Here is a 22015-nt window from a genome sequence, read left to right as displayed (position 1 = left end):
CAAGTAGATTTTTAAAAAGCAGGTAAATATACAATCAACTCATCACGGGGAGAGGAAGAATGAAGACGTGTTCCCTGCAGCTACGGTTTAAACAAACACGGGACTTATCTATTTGCTCGGTCATTTGTCCAGTCATTGAAGAAATATTGAGGGAGTGCCAGCTGTGGCCGGGTCCTGTCCAAGGCCCTGGGGATTCTGCTGTGAACGGGTCAAGGGCCCTATCTATGGTCACGGAACTTGTGGTCTGACAGAGAGGATTACACTCCAGATGATAAGCCAGGTAACATGAAAATGCCTAAACTAGAGTAGGTCCCCTACACATGAACGAGTTCCGTTCCGAAAGCGCGTTCATGAGTCCAATCTGTTCGCAAGTCCAACAAAGTTAGCCTAGGTACCCAATCAACACAATTGGCTCTATAGTACTGTACTGTAACAGCCCTGTTTGCAACAGCGCCCCGGTTGCATAACCCTACATACTAACTCAGTAGAACCTAATTCTGTCTATACCCTGGAGCTACCTAGTTCTTCTAAAAATGTCAGTTCCTGGGCTCCTTTCTGGACAATGACATCAGAACCTCAGGGGTGAGGCCTTTTGGTTCTGCAGATGCGCCTTGTGATTCCAACGTGCGTCCCCAGCTGAGAACAGTGGCCTCCACCAGCATCCACCATAATGGTGGAAATCGTGGGCTGGGGGAGAAGGTTGGTATTTGGGAACTTTTTACATTCCTTGCTATTTCCCAGCATACATTTTTTTCTAACACCAGCTGCCAGTGGCAGGGGGTGAGCGGGGGGTAGCCTGAAGACAAAGCGCTTTTTGTGGTCTGCTCAGTGTGAGGGCCTCCCTCCGTGTCCTGGTGGTTTCCAACTCTGCCCTGGTGCCCAGAGAGCAGGCCAGGGCTCTCTTCTGCTCCCTTTCCAGAAGCCTCACTGGCCATTTACATTTGTCACTATTAGCTTCAAACCCCACAGGAGCTGCAGGTGAGTTTTCATTTCATCTTTATGAAAATATGGAGGTAGAAGGTTAATAACAACCATCAACATCATGCTGTCTTACAGGTGAGAAAACGAAGGGCTAGAAGAATTAGGGGAACTAGTTAGCAAAATGGCAGAGCTGGGATTGGAACGCAGAATTTATCAGTTCAAATCCAACGCAGTCTTCACTTTATTCCATTGCTTTCCAGAGTCCATTTGTTCATTCATTCATTCAGAAGGCATTGAAAATTTGCTCTGTACCAAGTATGGTTCTAGTTGCTGGATCACCAAGTCTTAGAGAGTTCCTGTCCACAAGTAAAGGGAACAGGTCATCGGAATACAGTGTGATAAATGCCCCCGGAGGAGCACCAAGGAGAGAGCCCATCGTGCTGTGCTGCCTGCAGCCCGAGTCCCACCAGCCGTGTGACAGTGCACAACTCACTGCACTTCTCAGATCCTCAGCTGCCTCATCTGCAAAATGAGGAGAACAATTCTACCCTCCCTGGATTGTCATGCTATACAGTGACATCATGGAAGTCACAGGTCTCATTACGGGTCTGTTCATTCATTCATTCGCTCTGTTAACATATTGGGGGAGGGAAGGGAGGAAGGTGATGACCGTGTGAATCCGAGTCGGTGAAAAACGTGACAACTTCTCTCTTTCTCTCCTTAGAAAGAAGGCAGACATTTTTATTAAACGGGTTTTAAATTTTTTTCTTGTCACCTCTTGAAAAACGTGTGTGTGTTTGTGTGTGTGTGTGTGTGTGTGTGTGTGTTTAACTACTTGTCACTCCACTGGTCACTGTTAGACTTTATGAGGGAAAAGCAGCTTTTGGCTTTTAAAAGGGACGTTTCCATCACGAGAACAGAGTAAGCCAGGTTCCTTGGCACCATCGCTGTAAGGCTATGCAACCAAAAGGAGGTTTTGCTTTGCATTCCTCACCAGGTATTCTGACTTTTTTCCCACCCCTGAGGTCAAGAACAAACTGTGAGAATGATTTTTATGTTTTTATTTCTCTCAGAAAACCTCTCTTCTCCAGCCAGATCCTGTGTTGCTCAAACACACCTTAGCTGTCAACACTGATGATGGTGATCACTGGAGATGCCCTCCTCTCCCTGATCCGGTGGCCTGAACTCCAATTACAGTTACTGCTAGGAGCCAAAAGCATTGTTTTACGGAATAAATGTCCATAAGTACAAGCTTATTAGCACTCCCAGTTGAATCCAGTTCGAGGCCCTTGAAGATCAGGCCTTCAAAGAGATAAGATTTGTACGTAACACATAGGTATGGAGACATTGCTATGGGCAAGCCACTGAACCCATGAGTATCAATTTCCTTATCGGCAAGAGAAGGGTTTGGAGAAGACGCCCCATAAGAGGTCTCCTTCCAGCTCCTGGAAGGGCATGTAACCCCAGGTTTGGATTATCACTGCTTGTGTCCCCCCACCCCCTGTTCATATGTGGAAGCCCTAACCTACAGCATGATGGTATTTGGACATGAGATCCCTGGGGGTAATTGGGTCTAGATGAGGTCATGAGGGTGAAGCCTCCTGATGGGATCAGTGTTCTGATAAGAAGAGGAAGAGACACCACAGGGCTCTCTCTCTCTCAGACACACACACACACACACACACACTCTCGGTCATGTGAGAGGTCAGCTGTCTGCAAGCCTAGAAGAGAGAACTCACCAGGAACCTAATCTGCAGGAACCTTGATCTTGGGCTTTCAGCCTTCAGAACTGAAGAAAATAAATTTCTGTGACTGAAGCCCCCCAGCCTGTGCTATTTTGTTACAGCCGCCCCAGATGACTAACACAACTGCACTGGGATTAAAATGCTCGGGGGGAGCTGAACTAAGTGAAGCCTGGACTTTTCACCTGCTCTGCATTTTCGGAGGCATCCATCCGTTCAACACATATTTTATTCCTGAGCGCTTGCTGGGTGCCCCACCTGTGCTGAGCGCTGGGGACATATAGAATAAACACAGTCCCAGCCTGCCAGGGCCCTACAGGCCAGCAGGTGCGACAGCCATGGAAAGAAGCCATTAACCCGGCTTTATAACAAATAGAGAAAAGAACTGTGAGGGGCATGGGTCAGGAGAACGAAGGGGAGGTGGGGAGCATTTTCACAGAAACATTTTAATATGGAAGTTAATTCTACAGCACTTCATCCGGGGCTTCTCATACTTCTTTTTTTTTAAATGAAGCATGATTATAAAAGGACAGAGGACTTTGGCAGTGGGGAAGCCAAGCCCTGACCTGAAGAAGTGGCGAGGATTGTGCTGGTGGACAGAGCACTGAATGGGGGCTTCCTGGCTGAGGGAGCTCATACACTGCACCTGAAGTGGGCCATTTCCAACATCCAGCCCTTTTTTTTTATTGAAGTGTAGTTGACTCAGTGTGGTGGCAGTCTCTGCTGTACAGCAGTGACTTAGTTATACACATATAGACATTCTTTTTTTAATATTCTTTTCCATTATGTTTATCACAGGATATTGAGTATAGTTCCCTGTCCTATAGATTAGGACCTTGTTTATCCATGCTCAATGTAATAGTCTGCATCTACCAACCCCAAACCCCCAGTCCATCCATCTCCCTCCCCCCTTCCCCCTTGGCAACCACAAGTTCATAGCAACACGCCCTTCATCAAAAAACAAGAAAAATCTCAACTAAACATCCTAACCTAGCACCTAAAAGAATTAGAAAAAGAAGAACAAACAAAATGTAGAGTCAGCAGAAGAAGGAAATAATAACGATCAGGGAGGAAATAAATAAAATAGATATTAAAAAAACAACAGAAAAAATCAACAAAACCAAGAGCTGGTTCTTTGAAAAGGTAAACAAAATTGACAAACCTCTGGCTAGGCTCACCAAGAAGAGAGAGAACCCAAATAAACAAAATAAGAAATGAAAAAGGAGAAATCTCAACTGATACTGCAGAAATACAAAAAAAAACATAAAAGAATACTATGAACAATTACATGCCAACAAATTTGACAACCTAGAAGAAATGCACAACTTTCTAGAAACACACAGCCCACCCTTTTTGAATGCACTCCCCTTAGCCTCGGGAACTTGGCTGTGGGCATCACACAGAGCAGCCTCATACAGGGAGAAGGCTCATTTGGTCGAGCAATTTCAGTAAACACAGCCCCAGGCAAGGCTAAGGGAGTGCAGGGGCCACCAGGCAGGGCCGCCTTAGGAAGGTCGCTGCGGGCTCCTGCTTCTCCCAGGGGTCCACCCGGCAGGGAAAATGGTGTGGGCCCAAGGGAGCACGTTGGGGGGACAGGAAAGGCGGTGACGGAACCCGGGGAACACGTGGGGAGGTGCGTGGGGGCAGGAAAGGCGGTGATGGACGCAAAGGCCACACCCACACCCACACCCGGCATCTGCGACGCGGGAGAGGCTGTAGAGATGAGTTGCTTCACCTGCCATCCGGCGGGAGGGGAAGCCCGTGAGGATTCGACGTGCGGTCCCAGAGCGGCGGGAGAGCCTGTGTAGACCCGGCCAGGCGTACGCGGCGGTGGCGGGGATGGCGTGGACGGCGTGGGCGCGGCGCCGACTGCTCCCAGCGCGCGGAGACCAGAAGTGGCCAAGCGGCGAGACAGGAGGCGCAGCTCCGGGTCTGAAGGGGCCGGGGGCGGGGTGGGACGGAGGCGGGGGCGGGGTCAGGGCCGAAAGGAGACCCGGGCGGGATGCTGGGCGGGAAGGGACCGCGGGGCCCGGGCCGGGGTCGGCTGGGAAGCTGGCCGCCGAGCAGGCCGCCGAGGGAGGGAGCGGCACGCCAGGGGCTCTCAGGAACGAGCCCGAGGGTAGCGGCGCGGCTGATTTCCGGGGACGGAGAGCCTCACGTCGGGGATGCCCTGCAGGGGTCGGACTCCAGTCCCCCGGCCTCCTCAGCGCGTGGGACACCTGCGCCCGCCTCCGTCCTCGTCCCCCGAGGGGGCCTGAGGGCGAACACCACTTGACCCAGGACCTCCCGGCTGGCTGCCACCTGCGCCCCCGACCCCACCTGAGCGGCCAGCGACCGCGCCCCCCGCAGAGGCTTCCAGAAGCTGCAGCGGGGGAGGGCGAGCCTCTGCTGTTCCCCGAAAGCATGGCAGGCATGGCGATTCCCGGGGGCGGGGGGGCGTGGCAAAGAGGAAAGGAGGGGTGGCAGCAGGTAGGGGGACCAGTGAGGGCTGTCAGAGTGACGTCATGAGAACCGCGTGGCTCGGGGACCCCAGGGGATTCTGCGCTCGTGACTTCTGCAAGGTCTCGTCCCTCCCTTTTTTCACTCCGTATATCTTCAGTTCTCCAACACCTCCCCGAGGAAAAGTGTTCAAAACGTTGCGATTCCAAGCTTCAACCGCCTCATTCTGAGGCGACTCCTGGAAGCGCCCCGGGCCGGGTGGATGTCTGGAGGGCTGCGATCTTCACAGGAAGAAGGAAGAGAATAGGGGGTGCTGTGATCCATGCGGGGGTCCAGGCAGTATGCTCTTGGCCTGATAAGGGGTGCTTTGCGTTCAGGAAAGGAGAAAGGCGGTCCTACACAGCTGAGAGCTGTGGACATGTTGCAGCTCAGTCCATCTCACCGATCTCTGAGTTTCAGAAATGTTTTCCGTGTCGTTCCATTTAGCGGTTCTGGACTATTTCGTACCTATGCTGTTGAGATTTTTTGTTTAGTTTTCTTTCCCGAAGGATTTACATTTTTTCTCTTTGGAATATCCTAGGACAGGTGTCATACAGGGTTTCTTTGGTAGTCCCTTACGTTACTTTTTTCTAACTCAAAACTGAAATGCAGCTAGATTTTCTCTTGATCGCTTATGATAGTGAGAGACGAAATGACCCATGAAGATGATAACATCAACCATTTGTGGGGTGCCTCTCCTGCATCCGGCATCGTTCTAGGTTCCCTCTCTATTCTGTCCTCTGAGGTGTTGTGCCCCTCCTCCCACCCCCGCCATTGGCTCACACCCCAGACCACACAGCTGCTAAGGGAAAGAACTAGGAGAACCGAGTCAGTCTGATCCAGTTTCCATGCTCTTCCTCCTAAAGATTTCAGCCACTGAAGCCAACAAAAATAGTTTCATAAAGAGTGGAAACCAGCAACAAAGGAAAGGAACTTGGGCGCTGGGTTTTTGTTATTGTTTCTCGCGCGGCTTGTGCTCCAGGTGGGGTGTGTATAAGCAGAGAACTGATGCTCAGGTGACAGAAGGTCGAGGAGGGAGAGGCATGGCGTGTGGTCCCCACGGCCTCTGTGTGGTCAGTGTGTATTTCCCCTCGACCCTCGAGGACCTGGTGACCTCGGTATAGATACATCTTTATGAAAGGGGGCGCGACGCTCCGGGAAGGCAGGAGCCCCGACTGCAGGGTCCCAGGTTCTAGCTGAGTGGCTCTGGACTACTATCGTCGCCTTGCGCACTCCAACTGCCTCACCCTACAAGGGGGGCGGCCGGGGATCTGTCATCGAGCATAGGGTTTCACACTGCTCAGGGGGGCTTACAGCACCACCCACGCCAAGCACTAGACAGTTAGATGCCCCTGTAAATTATAGTACTGGTTTATATTACACTTTTGGCCAAAACTTCTTTCCCAGTCTCCAAATGGACCCTCCGTTCAGCAAATGGGCAACAGTCACTCCAGCCTCCCCTAGGAGCTCGTCACTCACTTCTGTATCTATCACTCGAGCTCATGAAAATCGGGTGCCTTTTCTCCCCACAAATGAGTCTCCTGTGAAGCCTAACTTCCGCTTCAGTTTCTCACTGTCTCGCTGTGTCAACCACGGCAGCGTGATGGTGCCGGAAATATATAGGAAACATTTTAAACCGTGGGATAAAAACACCCCCAGTCACAATTACACCCCCAGTCAGAACAGTCGAAAAATTTGGACTTTTCCCAATACCTTACGTGTTTCAAAGTGGATTTCTGCAGCCCCAAGGTCACCACGGATTATCTGCACAAACACACTGGGGCCTTTAGGAGACTGTCAGAGAAACAGTCTGCAAGTAACAACTTGACAACAAAAACAAACAAGACCAGTTCCAAGTGTCCAGATGCACCGCTCTGGACACACCCACCAGTCCTTCCCACGAACAGTGGCTGTTCATAAGGAAACCCCGGGTACAGTCAGCGTGGGACCTTCAAGTGTGCGTTACCATCTGGCCCATCCAGGTTGCAACCCAGAACACGGAAGCAGCCCAGAATGGTGACGGAAAGGAGGTCAGAGAGGTGTCTTTACACTCTCAGCTCACTGTTCCCGGCTTCGTGTGGCCCCATTCAGACTCAGAGGTCTACACCTTCTGCCAAGCCAGAGTCACAGACCCTGGATGGCTCTCTTCCTCCCTACCCATTGCAGACCAGGAAGCTGCTGACGGAGTTGTGATTAGGAAGAGCGTTGAAAGTTTTCACCGAAGAGGTGCCTTCCCCAGTCTCGGGCTGCTTCCCTCTCCCTCCCTCATCTTGCTCCAGGGCAGCCCGACGTCCCACTTGTCATCACCCCCAGCATCCCTGGCTCCAGCGTCCCAACATCACCAGTGCCTCCCCACAGCGCACTGCATGACCCCTGCGCGAGAGGCTTTACGGGTCACTGTACACGTACTCGGCCCCTCTCCCTTGCCGAGAGTTTTCCTTTCTGCAGGTGGGTCCTCCCTAGGACGCTGTGTTGCTGCTTCACTTTTCATAACTTTGCACTAAAAGGTGAGCTGCCTAAGACCCAGGTCTTTGTCAGTTTTGTCCCCTGATGCATTTGGGGGGCTTAAATAGTGCCTGCCACCTAGTAGATGCTTCATAAACATTTGGCGAATTGAATTGGATTGAACTGCGACCTGTAACTCCGCAGAGCTGCTCTGTTTGCATTTCTGGCCCCTCAATGCAAGGTTGGAAGAACTCTGAAGGGTCAGCCCTTCCACCCTCCTATGGCCTTACAGGATGTGTTCCAGGACATGAAGAGCCTTTGCTTTTCTCGTAGTTGATCAGCTTGCCAGGGTCCTGAACTTCGCTCCCAACTCAGCCGAGTTTCTGGCTGCCTCAAAGCCTTATAGGACCAAGTGCAACATGCATAAATAATGAAATGTCCGGGTGCCTACTAGCTGCAGGTGGTCTGCGCTGGTACCGTCCATGCCTTAGATCACTTAATCTCAGCAGCTCTGAAAATGGTGTTATTCTTACCATTTCACAGATTAAAAATAAAACCCCGAGGGACTTTCCTGGTGGTCCAGTGGTTAAGACTCCGCACTCCCAATGCAGGGGGCCTGGGTTTGATCCCTGGTCAGGGACCTAGATCCCGCATGCCGCAACTGAAGCTCCCGCGTGCCGCAACTAAGACCTGGCGCAAACAAATTAATTAATTAATTTAAAAAACCCCAAACCCTGAGGTTTAAGGATATTAAATTAGTTGCTCCAAATCCATTAGTGCAGTGTGGGACACTGGTGGAAACCCAGGTCTGTCTGACCCTTTCATTTCTAAAGGGTCTGCTCAGTATTTTAGTCAGACAGCCTAAAGCAGCCATCCTCAAACTTTTTCATCTCAGGACCCCTCTGCACACTTAAAAGTGACTGAAGACCCAGAAAAGTTTTTGTTTCTGTAGGTTACGCATTTGAAATTAAAAGTCAGGACATTTAAAAAGATTTGTTAACTGATTTAAAAATAACACTAGAGTATTGCATGTTAACATAAATGTTTTTATGAAAAATAATTTTACTTTCCCAAACAAAATATCTAGTGAAAAGAGTGGCATTGTTTTACACTTTTGCAAATCTCTTTAATGTCCTTAGCAGAAGACAGCTGGGTTCCCACAGCGCCTTTTGTATTCAGTCTGTTGCAATATGTTGTTTTGGTTGAAGGATTGGCAAAACTCTGGCCTCACATAGATATGTAGTCGGAACAGTGTGGAGTATCTTAATATCCTTCTCACATAATTGTGGACATCCTTCTTTGATACTATGCCAAAATCCAACAAATAGTAGTTTCTTAAAGATGAATTGCAACGTAGAATCTAAAAATGAATGTTTCTTACTCTGTTACGTGAAAATGTACTGGTCTGTTTGGCACTTGGAACGGGTCTTTTGTCCTTGCATGATTTTGTATCATTCTGCATCCATCATTTGGAAAATGCTGGTTCACTGAGTCATGTAGACCTTCTCAGTATACGGTGGAAAGCTCTACCATACACTCCTGGGAGGATGAGAGTGGGAAAGGCAATTAATGTTATAATGTATAAGTTTCGACCTTGCAAATTCCCTGAATGGTCTCATGGATCCTCCAGGGGTCCTCTGACCATACTTTGAGAACTGCTGGTCTGTAGTATAAACCGAATGGTCATTGACCACAAAGCCCTGTGAGAGGACACAAAAGAAATAAAAAATTAAATCCAGTGATCCTAACACTTAAAAAGAAAAGTATGTTTAATTCAGTATGTGAAATTAAGGAAAGGCAAAAAAAAAAAAAAGCAGTGAGCACTTAATTTTACAAAGCAGTGAGAAAAACCAAAACACTTTGGGTCTCATCCTCTGTTTGTGTACATATGCATGAGTGATGATGTCCAATCTGTGCAGCTACTCGTGACCCCAAGTCACAGCCATGCCATGGCTCCTAGACCAGCCTCCTGTGAGCGGAGGGTAGCTGGAGAGTCTGGGATGATGAGAAGCATGTGGGGAAGAGAGGCAGCAGCGAGAAAGAGAGGCTTGGTGGAAGCCTTGAAGGAAGAGCAGGATACAGTGTAGTGGGGGAGTGTGTCCAGGTTGAGACAGGACCACAGACTGTTCCCTCCAATCTCCCTGAAGAAGGGTGAACACAGCTCGCAGTGTGGGCAGCCAGTCAGAGCCCAGGGCGGGCTTCAGAGGGGGCCACTCCGGGTCTGAAATGGCACTTGACCAGGGTGGCTTGTGTGCTGCGTTGGCCAGACTGAGCTGTAAATGTGCTTCTGTGGCACCATCCAGCTCTGTCATCTGTCCCCTACAATAAACCTACTTCATTGAAGTATACTTTATATGCGTAAAATACACACATAGCCCTATAACTTCCACCCAAATAAAGAACTTCTCCATCGCACCAGTAAGTTTTCCCCGTGCCCTTTCCCATTGAATATCTTTCCAACCCTGTGCTCAGAGGAAACCACTATTCTATCTTTTTTCACCACAGATTAGTTTTATCCACTCTTGAACTTCATCTAAATGTGATCACTCATTCAGTAGGTATGCATATTGTTTTTGAGAGTTATCCATGTTGTTGCACTTATCAGCAGTGCATTCTTTTTTTTTTTTTAAATCAGTGAGTATTTTACTCTAAGTATACCACAATTTGTTTATCTGTTTTCCTGTTGATGGACTTTTGGGTTATATCTGGGTTTTGACTATAATCTTCTGTGGATACTATGAACATAAATGCATGCAGTTTGTTTTCTAGGGATAGCCTTGGGGTGGAGTTGCTGCATTGTATGCTAAGTGTATGTTTAACTTTATTGGATACAATAGCAGAATACACATTCTTCTCAAGCTCACATGGAATGGTCACCAAGATAGAGCACATTCTGGACCATAAAACACACTTTAACAACTATAAAGTAATAGAAATTATACAACATCTGTTGTCAGACTATGATGGAATTAAACTAAAATTCAATAACAGAAAGATATCTGGAAAATCCAAAAATACATGGAGATTAAACAGCACACTTCTAAATAACACATGGGTCAAAGAAGAATTCTCAAGAGAAATTTTAAAATATTTTGGACCAAATGAAAATGAAAACACAACTTATCAAAATTTGTGGAATGCAGCCAAAGCAGTACTTAGACAACATTTATAGCATTGAATGCATGTATTAGAAAAGAAGAAAGATCTAAAGTTAATAACCTAAGTGTCTACCTTAGGAAACTAGAAAATGAAAAGCAAATCAAATCCAAAGTAAGTACAAGAAAACAAATAATAAGAATTAGGGCAGTAAAATAGAAAATAGGAAATCCATTAAACCAAACACTAGTTCTTTGAAAAGATCAATAAAATTGATAAGCCTCTAATCAGACTAACTAAGATAAAACAAGAGGGAACATAAATTACCAATATCAAAAATTAAATTGAAAACATCAGTACAGATCCTATGGACATTAAAAGGATAATAAAGGAATACTGTGAACAACTTCTATGCCCACAAATTTCATACTCTAGATGAAATGGGCGAATTCCTTAAAAGAGACAATTTGCCAAAACTCACACCAGAAGAAATAGCCAATTTGAATCAGCCTATATTCATTAAAGAAATTGAATCAATAATTAATAACATTCCAAAACAGAAAGTACCAGGCCCAAATGGGTTCACTGGTGAATTCTGACAAACATTTAAGGAAGAAATTGTAATAATTCTCTACACTCTCTCTCAGGAGATAGAGGGAATGCTTCCAACTCATTCTGGGAGGCTATCATTACCCTATTATCAAAACCAGATAAAGACATTACAAGAAAAGAAAACTATAGACCAGTATCTCTCATGAACATAAAGGCAACATTTCTCAACAAAATATTAGCAAATAAAATCCAACAATGTATAAACAGAATTTTACACCACAACCAAGCAGGCTTTATCTTAGCTCTGCAGGAGTGAATCAATATTCAAAAATCAGTTAGCGTAATCCATCGCATGAACAGGCTGAAAAAGACAGATCACATGATTGTATTAATAGATGCAGAAAAAGCATTTGACAAAATCCACCACACCCACAACACAGAGTTCATGATTAAAACTCCCAGGAAACTAGAAATACAGAGGAGCTGCCTCAACTTGATAAAGAATATCTACAAAATAATCCACAGCTAACATCGTATTTAATGGTGAGAAACTCGAGGCTTTCCCACGGAGATCAGGTACAAGGCAAGGATGTCCCCTCTCACTACTCCAGTACTGGACATTCTATCTATTCATTAAGACTAATAAGAAAAAGAAAGAAAAGGTATACACATTGGGGAGGAAGAACTAAAACTGTCTTTGTTCACAGATGACATGATCATCTATGTAGAAAATTCAAAGAATCAACAAAAAAACTTTGGGAACTAAGTGATTATAGCAAGGTTGCAGGATACAAAGTTTATCAATTTGACATAAAAGTCCACCTTTTTCTATATATCAGCAATGAACAAGTGGAATTTGAAATTAAGAACACAATACCTTTGAATTAGCACCCCCCAAAATGAAATACTTAGGTATAAATCTAACAAAAGGTGTACAAAATCTATATGAGGAAAACTACAGAACTCTGATGAACAAAAGCAAAGGAAAACTGAATAAATGGAGAGATATTCTGTGTTTGCAGACAGACTCAATATTTTGAAGATGTCAGTTCTTCCCAACTTCATCTATAGATTCAGTGCCATCCCAATCAAAGCCCTTATTTTGTGCATGTTGGCAAACTGATTCTAAAGTTTATTTGTAGAGGCAAAAGACCCAGAATAGCCAACACAATATTGAAGGAAAAGAACAAAGTCAGAAGATTGTCACTACCCGACTCCAATACTTACTGTAAAGCTACAATAATCAAGGCAGTGTGATATGGGTGAAAGAAAAGGCAAATAGATCAAGGGAACAGAATAGAGAGCTCAGAAATAGACCTGCATTAAGTATAATTAACTGATCTTTGACAAAGGAGCAAAGGCAATACGGTGGAAAAAAGATAGTCTCTTTAACTGAAACAACTTTGCTGAAACAACTGGACATTCACGTGCAAAAAATGAATCTAGACAAAAATCTTATAACCTTTACAAAAATTAATTCAAAACTATAAAATTCCTAGAAGTTAGCATGAGAGAAAACCTACATGGTCTTGGGTATGGTGATCAGCCTTTTTAGATACAATGCCAAAGGTACCTTCCATGAAAGAAATCATTGATAAGCTGGACTTATTAAAATTGGATACTACTACCCTGAAAAAGACAATGTCTAGAGAATTGTAAGACAAACTGCAGACCTTTAACAATCTGATGAAGGACTGTTATCCAAAATATACAAAGAACTCAAAACTCAACAACAAGAATACAGACAACCTGTTAAAGTGGGCCAAAGACCTTACCAGACACCTCACCAAAGAAGATACACAGATGGCAAATAAGCATAGAAGAAGATGCTCCACATCATATGTCATCAGGGAAATGCAAATTAGAAGCAAAAATAAGTTACCAAAACACACCTATTTGAATGGCCGAAATCTTGAACACTGACAACACCAAATGCTGGCAAGGATGTGGAGCAACAGGAACTCTCATGCGTTGTTGGTGGGAATGCAAAATGGTCCAGTCACTTTGGAAAATAGTTTGGCAGATTCTTACAAAACTAAACATATGCTAACCATACGATCTAGCATTTGTACTCCTTTGTACTCACCCAAAGGGCTTGAAAATTTATGTTCATATGAAAACCTGCACCCAGAGGTTTATAGCAGCTTTATTAATAATTGCCCATCCTTGGAAGTAACCAAGATTTCCTTTAGTACGTGAGTGGATAAAGAAACTGGTATGTTTAGACAATGGAATATTTCAGCACTGAAAGGAAGTGAGCTATTAAGTCATAAAAAGATACGGAGGAACCTTAAATGTATAGTACTAAGTGACAAAAGCCAATCTGAGAAGACTATGCACTGTATGGTTCCAACTACATGACATTCTGGAAAAGACAAAATTACGGAGACAATAAAATAATCAGTGATTGGCAGGGAGTGGGTTGGAAGGATTACTAGGCAGGGCAAAGGGGTTTTAAGGCAGGGAAATCACTCTGTATGAGTCCATAATGATGAATATATGTCATTATACATTTGTGCAAACGTGTGCAAAACCGAGAGTGAGGTCTAACGTAAACTAGACTTTTGGTGTTCATGATGTGTCGGTTCATTAATGATGTGTAGGTTCATCAGTTCTTACAAATATACATAATGATGTGTAGGTTCATCACATCATTGTCGGTTCATTAATGATGTGTAGGTTCATCAGTTCTTACAAATATACACTCTGGTGGGGATGTTGATAATGCAGGACAGGAGATATATAGGAAATTCTGTATCTTCCCCTCAATTTTGCTGTGAACCTAAAACGGCTCTAAAATGTTTGTGTTAATTAAAAAAAAAAAAAAAGACGTCTAGTATGTTTAGGTCCCAAGACATTAAGGTGTGGTCGAGACCATCCTCTGCTCCGAATGCCTTTCATTTGTAACCCTTGTTGGAAGAAGGAAACCAAGGTTGGTGAGGTTGGTCTTTATTACCTTTAATTGGATGATTCCTTCCCTGTTTCTGATCTTCCCCCTTCCCAGGGTCCTGTAGATCCTCCTGTTTCCTGGGCTCTGCCCCTTGAGCAGCCTTCTGGGTCCTCATCTCAGATCAGCTCCATAACCCCACTCTCCTCGCAGGGTACTGCCGCCTCCTGACTTGCCGTCTCTTACCGCGGAAATCAGTGGTTTGCGCGTTATCCACGTGTTCACCAGAGACCTGTGAAGAAGCCCCTCTGTGTCAGGCTCTGTTCCAGGCCCTGGGGTCCCAGAGATGCTCACAATGAGCTTATATCCTGCCGAAGGAGACAGACAGTAAACAGCCCCCCAAACAAGGAAAAGAATTCGGATGGGGTAAGAGCAGTGAAGAAGAGCCATGGGGAGTGACGGGTGGGTCCAGGGAAGCCCTCTTGCAGGAGCCCCCTTTGTGTGCAGATGTGACCGTCAGGAAGGAGACATTGATAGCCTCAATCACCGGTCTCAGGGGTAGTCTGAGGGCCTTTTGATGTCCTCTTCTCCGTATCTTTTACATCTCCTGCTTGTTTTCCTCTTTCACTGTAACGTCCTTCTAACACCCCAGCATCCTGGTGCTCTCCACCAGTCTGAGCTAACCATCGCACTGTGCCCCCAGGGATGCGCCCCCCCAGCCCTGTGGAAGCGTACCAGGAAGCCACATTTTACCCAAGGGCACTTGTTAACCCCCCCGAGTTAGAGCTGAGGAGTCTGACAGTAGACTCTGCACACTAAGTAATCGGGAGCCCAAGTCCATTGACGTAGACGTTAACCTCAAGTGAACACCTTGTGTTGAATTATATCCTATTTTGAATTGACTGGGTTGTCCAGGGATTTTCAAGCCTTGAATATATACAATTTTAAAAGATGGTCCTGGTGTGGTAATGACTCAGACCCCTAGCAAAAGCAAACACATATCTTTTCTGGAGAAAATTATTTTCACTAGCCTCAAGACGTTCTTCTATATAGTTCTTTAAATGCACTCTCCAGTGCACCTCCAGGAAAACAGCTTCCAAGTATTTCAGACAAATCAGGATCATCAGATGTAGGCTGTTTATTAGGTAGGCTGATTATGACTAATGAACTAAAAGCAGCCTTTGAGATACCTTCAGGAAACAGAATTTTATAAAAAGTCATTAACAGTTTTGCAAAAGAACCCAATAGAATTTCTAGAAATAAAAAAATGCACAGTAACAAACTCAAGGAACAGGTTTAGCAGCAGATTCCATAGAGCTGAACACGTAATTAGTGAACTGGAGGGAAAATCAGAAAAAGCTACACACGGAGCAAATAAAGACAAAGGGTGAGTGATGTTAGGGAGACCCAGTGATAAGGTCTCACAGCTGCAGAAGGAGAAGAGGGGAAGTTCGTTTCCAGAAATTTCTGGACATTTCAATGCATTTAATCTCCAGCTGTATGATAAATAAGAAAAAACAGAATTGACTTAATTGTAAAGAAGTTAAATCTAATTATGTAAAAAAAATATTTTTAAGCCTTAACATTTTATGTGCTACAGCTTTCTGAGATGGAGAATTAAACTTAGGAAGCGAGGTTATTCACAGATACAAGTAGGTGGAACTTAAGGGTCATGACTATTAAAACACTATTACTAGAGGCCCTGGAGTTGTCCTGTTGCTGTGATTTAAGCAAGTAGATAAACTCACAGAGGGAATAAATGTGGAGTCACTTGGAATCCTGGAGAATCCTCGCTCACTCACTGATGAACTTTGTGACGTTTGATGTTTCACTTTGACATTTGCAAAATGGTTCAGATGTCTTCCCTTTGGCCTATTGTGCAGTTGAAAAAGATTTCTCAGTGAAACGTCCAGAACAGAGCATGTCCCGTGGTGGGGCGCTCCATGGCTGGAGGGTGGTAACTGTCATGAACAGTCAGCTGAGTTCAAAGTGCACGTGGAAAGTAAACATGAACTTATTTACAAAACAGAAACAGACTCACAGACTTAGAGACCAGACTTATGGTTACCAGGGGGAAGGGCGTGGGGGAGGGATAGAATAGATTGGGAGTTTGGGACTGACATGTACACACTGCTATATTTAAAATAGATAACCAACAAGGACCTACTGTATAGCACAGGGGACTCTGCTCAGTACTCTGTAATAACCTAAATGGGGGAAAAAATTGAAAAAGAATAGATACATGTATATGGATAACTGAATCACTTTGCTGTACACCTGAAACTAACACAACATTGCTAATTAGTACACTAATTACTAATATACTCCAATATAAACTAAAAAAATTTTTTAAATATTAATAAAAACATTCATGTGGGAAGTAAACATGCAAGAATTGCTAGGAAATACCTAAGCAGAAGGAAATAAGGCAGAACGAACAGAATATAAAGTCAGACATGGACATGATTACACATGGGACTTAGTATGAGGAAGGGGCATTTCAGAACAATGGAGGGAGATTTTCATTCAACAAACAGTGAACAACTGGCTGGCCAGCTGGAGAAAAATAAGTTTGGATTTCCATCCAAATTTAATCTAGAGGGATCAAATATTTTAGTTAAAAAATAAGAAAATATGGGGAAAGGGAGGGAGAAAAAGGCCTTTCTAAGCAAAACAAAGCTCAACAAACTGTAAAAAGAAAAATACAAAATGTTTTAACTGCCTAGGGGGAAAAATTTCATACTCAACAACAAACAGGGAAGAAGATTTTTTATTACCTACAATAAGGAAATAATAAATATAGGATTGTAAAAGCTATAATACACCATTTAGTATTATATATCCATACGTCCAGGAGATGTCCCTTTGTGTAGAAAGCAAAGGCGCTTTACACTATATTTATATATGCGAGGGTGTCCCCCCCCCCAGCTCCTTGCTATTTTGGTTGTTTCATATCGAAGTGTTTTAAGGAAAGCCTCTTCTTTTTTTTTTTTTTTTTTTTTTTAACACTCCACACTTCCAACACAAAGGGCACAGTTTCGATCCCTGGTAGGGGAACTAAGATCCCACATGCCACATGGCATGGCTAAATAAAAAAAATAAATAAAAGAAGAGAAAAAGAAAAAAAGGAAGAATGCTTAATTGAGACCTTAGAGTACCATCCCCTGACCAGCTGTGCCAACTTGGATTGATTTGTAGTGACTGTGGACACTGTATTGAAAGGGTTCTATGATTTCATCCAGACTCAGTAGGAAAGACGCTCAGTTTGGGACTTCCCTGGTGGCGCAGTGGATAAGACTCCACTCTCCCAATGCAGGAGGTCCAGGTTCGATACCTGGTCCGGGAACTAGGTCCCACATGCATGCCGCAGCTAAGTTTGCCTGCCACAACTAAGGAGACTGAGAGTCACAACGAAGGAGCCCTGGAGCCACAACTAAGGAGCCTGCCTGCCACAAATAAGACTCGGCACAACCAAATAAATAAAAATAAAAAAAAAAACAAAAAAAAACAAAAAAAAAAAAACAAAAAAAAATCAATCAATCTGTTTTTTTGAAAAGAACAGAGTCACACATTTATTTTTATTCTATTTTTGGCTGTGTTGGGTCTTCATTTCTGTGTGAGGGCTTTCTCTAGTTGTGGCAAGCGGGGCCACTCTTCATCGCGGTGCGTGGGCCTCTCACTACCATGGCCTCTCTTGTTGCGGAGCACAGGCTCCAGATGCGCCGGCTCAGTAGTTGTGGCTTGCGGGCCTAGCTGCTCCGCGGCATGTGGGATCTTCCCAGATCAGGGCTCGAACCCGTGTCCCCTGCATTAGCAGGTAGATTCTCAACCACTGCGCCACCAGGGAAGCCCCAGAACGTCTATTTTATTTTATTTTTTTTCGGAAAGCCTCTTCTTAAACGGCAGTGCTTTCCCAAAGTAAGCAAGTAAGGTGAAAAGCAAGCAGTAAAAAATTATCCTTGAAAAGCCTTTTTAAAAAAAAAAAAATTTTAATATATTTATTTATTTATTCACTGGCTGCTTTGGGTCTTCGTTGCTGCGCGTGGGCTTTCTCTAGTTGTGGCGAGTGGGGGATACTCTGTTGCAGTGTGCGGACTTCTCGTTGTGGTGGCTTCTCTTTATTGCGGAGCACAGGCTCTAGGTGAGCAGGCTTCAGTAGTTGTGGCACGCGGGCTCAGTAATTATGGCTCACTGGCTCTAGAGTGCAGGCTCAGTAGTTGTGCTGCATGGGATCAGTTGCTCCACGGCATGTGGGATCTCCCGGGACCAGGGCTCAAACCCGTGTGTCCTGCATTAGCAGGTGGACTCTTTTTTTTTTTTAATATAAATTTCTTTCTTTCTTTCTTTTTGACTTCGTCGGGTCTTTGTTGTTGCGGGCGGGCCTTCTCTAATTGCATTGAGCGGGGGCTACTCTTCAATGCAGTGCGCGGGCTTCTTATTGTGGTGGGTTCCCTTGTTGTGGAGCACGGGCTCTAGGCACGTGGGCTTCAGTAGTTGTGGCGCATGGGCTTAGTTGCTCCGCAGCATGTGGGATCTTCCAGGACCGGGGCTCGAACCCGTGTCCCCTGCATTGGCAGGCAGATTCTTAACCACCGCGCCACCAGGGAAGTCCCCAGGCAGATTCTTAACCACTGAGCCACCAGGGAAGTCCCTGAAAAGTCTTTGAAATGAAACATGCACAAACACGGCTGGGGGGCAGGGGAGTGGGGCATGTCAGTGAATACAACATCCATCCGGGTCTGTTTTGGCAAAATCTCAGGATTACCAGTAGACAAGCCCAGCATTTCTTCTAGGAATTTATTTATTTACTTGTTTCACATAAGTGAAACATTCTATGTGAGAGGTTTTCATTACAGAGTAGTAGTCCTAACAGTAGTCCTAACAAAAGGTGGAAAAGAAACAGCTGGTAAATTGTGGTCCATCTTTGCTGTAGGATGCTCTGCAGGTGTGGAAAGAATGAGGAAGAGCTCTGTGTACACAAGCAGCTCACTCTCCAACGTATCTTGAGAAGCAAGATGTGGGTCAGAGTGAGAGGATGTTATGGTTTGTCAAAGTGTGGGGGGAAGATACTCTTATTTGTTGAATATGTACAGAGAACTTCTGGAAGGACACCCGAGAAATGAATAACCTTGGTTCTCTATTGGATAGGGAGGATGCAGGAGTAGGGAGGTGGTCTATCACTACCTACCTTTTAATATACGTTTACAAATTGAACTATGTTTATCTAGTCCACAAATTATTTCTCGAGGCTACTATAATCAGAAAAAAAAAAGGCTAACAACTTAATAGAAAAATGGGCAACATATGTGACTATATAGTTCCTGGAAAAAGAAACGTGCACAACATAGGGAACTCTACTCAATGCTCTGTGGTGACCTACACGAGAAGGAAATCCAAAAAATAGGGGATATATGTATACGTATAGCTGATTCACTTTGTGGTACGTATAAACTAGCACAATATTGTAAAGCAACTATACTCCAATAAGAAAACAACAAAAAATTAAAAAAAGAAATACACAAAGATCACAAATGGCTTTTAAACTTATGAAAGCATGCCAAGGCCATCACTTTAATGAGAGAGCCAATTAGAACAATATTAAGATTTTTTTTCGACAATAGATTAGTATAGATCAAAAAGTTGGATAATACGGTGTGTTGGGAAAGGTATGAACAAAGGCATTCTCGTATGCTGATGGTGGGCGTGTAAACGGGTATAACTTCTCTGTTGAGCTGTGGGAAATTTCTGATAAAATTCAGAATTCACATACCCTTTAATTCAGTAATTCACTTCCAGGAATTTGTTTAAAATCCACCCCAATATTTATGCCAAGAGGGATGCACAAAGGTGTTCATTGCGGCATTATTAATAGCAGAAAAGACTGAAGATAACCAAAAATGCCCTTCTGCAGCCTACTTAAAGAATAGGTTCGTGCAGCAATAGAATGTGTGGTTAAAAGATCCATAATCCAACAGTAAAAGATGGTTCATCAAACAATAAAAGAATAGAATAATAAAAGAATAGAACAGTAAAACAGCAAAAGAATCCAGCGGTGGAATAGAATACAGGAGTCAAGAAGAGCAGGCCAAGTGTGTGTGTGCTTATGTACTATGCTCTCCGAGACATTATAAATAACGTAAAAGGTAAGTTGTGAAATGTACAACATGATACCTTGTGTGTAAAAAGGATGAGGGAAATATATATGGGCTTGCGTAAGCAGAGAATAGCTCTGAAGACTACAGGGACAGTGGCGGTCTCTGAGGACGGAATTCTGGACCTGGGGGTGGGGGGCACATACCTGTGGAGGGGATCAGGCTTGCTGTGGAGCGAGGGGCTATTAGAGAGAGAAGAGCTTTGAAGATGAGCCAGTGGCCCAGGGAAACATGAGGTTGGGAGGGGGAGCAAAGCAGAGGGTGTATTATTTTTCAGTGCACGTTTATTTTCAAAATTTTCAAAGTAAAGTGGCTTTATAGTATGCTCAGGGAAATGCAACCGCTTTTTCATTTTTATGTGTTTCCATTTTATATGCATCAATGTCCCCTGGTTGTTTCTGCTTTTTCACTTACATGCATTTCATGTACATTTTTCATGTGTATTACAAGTAATGTTTGCCTCTGATACCTATCATTTTATACACTGAGATATCACCCACATCCTTCAGGATGACTACTAAAAGTTTTAAAGAACAGAAAATAATGTGTCAGTGAGGATGTGGAAAAATTGGAACACTTGTGCACTGTTATTAGGAGTGTAAAATGGTGCAGCCACTGTGGACAACAGTATGGCGGTTCCTCAGAAAAATTAAAATAGAATTACCATAGGATCCGGCAATCCCACTTCAGGTATATACCCAAAAGGACTGAAAAGATATTTACACCCCCATGTTCACAGTGGCATTCTTCACACCAGTTAAGTGGTGGGAACAACCCAAGTGTTCATCAAGGGATGAATGGAGAAGCAAGATGTGGTCTATCTATACATGTCATGGAATATTATTTGGTCTTCAAAAGGGTTGAGATCCCGTCACATGCTACAACATGGATGAACCTTGAGGACATTACACTAAGGGAAATAAGCCAGTTATAACAAGACAAACACTGCATGATTCCACTTATATGAGGTGTCTGAAGTAGTCAAAGTCTGCAAAGAGAAAATAGAACGGTGGTTTACCAGGTGCAGGGGGGAAGGAGATGCGGAGTTGGTGATTAATAGTAGCAGAGCTTTAGTTTTGCAAGATGAAAAAGTTCTGGGGTTCTGTTGGGCAATAATGTGAATATCCTTAAGACTACTGAACTGTACACTTAAAAGTGTATGTTTTTTAATTTGGTAAAAGGTGATAAATTTTATGTTATGCACTTTTTGACCATGTTTTAAAAAAAAAAACTGAAAGCAAACCCAGAGACAAAAGCTCCGTCTCTGAAGTGAAGTGAGCTCAAGACGAAGGTGAGATTCTCGGCAGATGAAACCAACACTCCCTTTAATGAGCTGATCGATGTGTTTAATGTAATTGTTAGGCATAGTTGGAGAATGACTCCTGAGTATTGCTGTAGAGCAGCTCAGAAAGGCATCCACACTGAAACGAGCCATGCTCTGGCCGGGTACTGTTCTGAAGTCCTCGGGAAGGATTCCTAATTGAGACCCCTGTCTTCTGTTCCCTCTGATTTAGAAGACAGCAGGCAGAGGGTAACCTAGAAAAATAAGGCCACACTGTCCACAGGGCATGTGTCCCCAGGCCCCCTGGATGGCACTGGGTGGATGGGAGCTTCTCAGGAGGCAAAGACGGTGGTAGAGGGCGGGTCACAGCCAAGCCCCCCGTGACACCCCAGGGTACTTTGCGTCACTGTGGAAGCCTCCGGGCTTTCTCGGGGAGGCAGAACTGCGGGAGCCAGTGGAC

The 22015-nt window shown here is 44.5% G+C and overlaps 1 protein-coding gene and 1 long non-coding RNA gene across 3 annotated transcripts in view; one reads left to right on the top strand and one right to left on the bottom strand.

Moving 5' to 3' along the window:
• The first annotated feature begins 4405 nt into the window (after window positions 1–4405).
• FAM3B (FAM3 metabolism regulating signaling molecule B) overlaps window positions 4406–22015 on the top strand; it is a 56207-nt gene continuing 38597 nt past the window's right edge. For both annotated transcript variants that reach the window (XM_027092975.1, XM_027092898.1), the window contains exon 1: window positions 4406–4593. In XM_027092975.1, the coding sequence (XP_026948776.1) occupies window positions 4503–4593 (91 nt within the window). In that variant the 5' untranslated portion in view covers window positions 4406–4502. The remainder of the gene's footprint in view (window positions 4594–22015) is intronic.
• Window positions 8619–14584, bottom strand: LOC113612848 (uncharacterized). Its single transcript, XR_003429997.1, has 2 exons — window positions 14191–14584; window positions 8619–9125 (listed from the first exon to the last, which is right to left on the bottom strand). It is a non-coding gene; the product is annotated as an uncharacterized LOC113612848 (long non-coding RNA).

Source organism: Aethalodelphis obliquidens, unplaced genomic scaffold (genome assembly GCF_003676395.1).
Source record: "Aethalodelphis obliquidens isolate GAN/ISIS:26980383/991018 unplaced genomic scaffold, ASM367639v1 scaffold1, whole genome shotgun sequence".
NCBI classification, from domain to species: Eukaryota; Metazoa; Chordata; class Mammalia; order Artiodactyla; family Delphinidae; genus Aethalodelphis; species Aethalodelphis obliquidens.
This window is presented reverse-complemented; position numbering and strand designations above follow the sequence as displayed.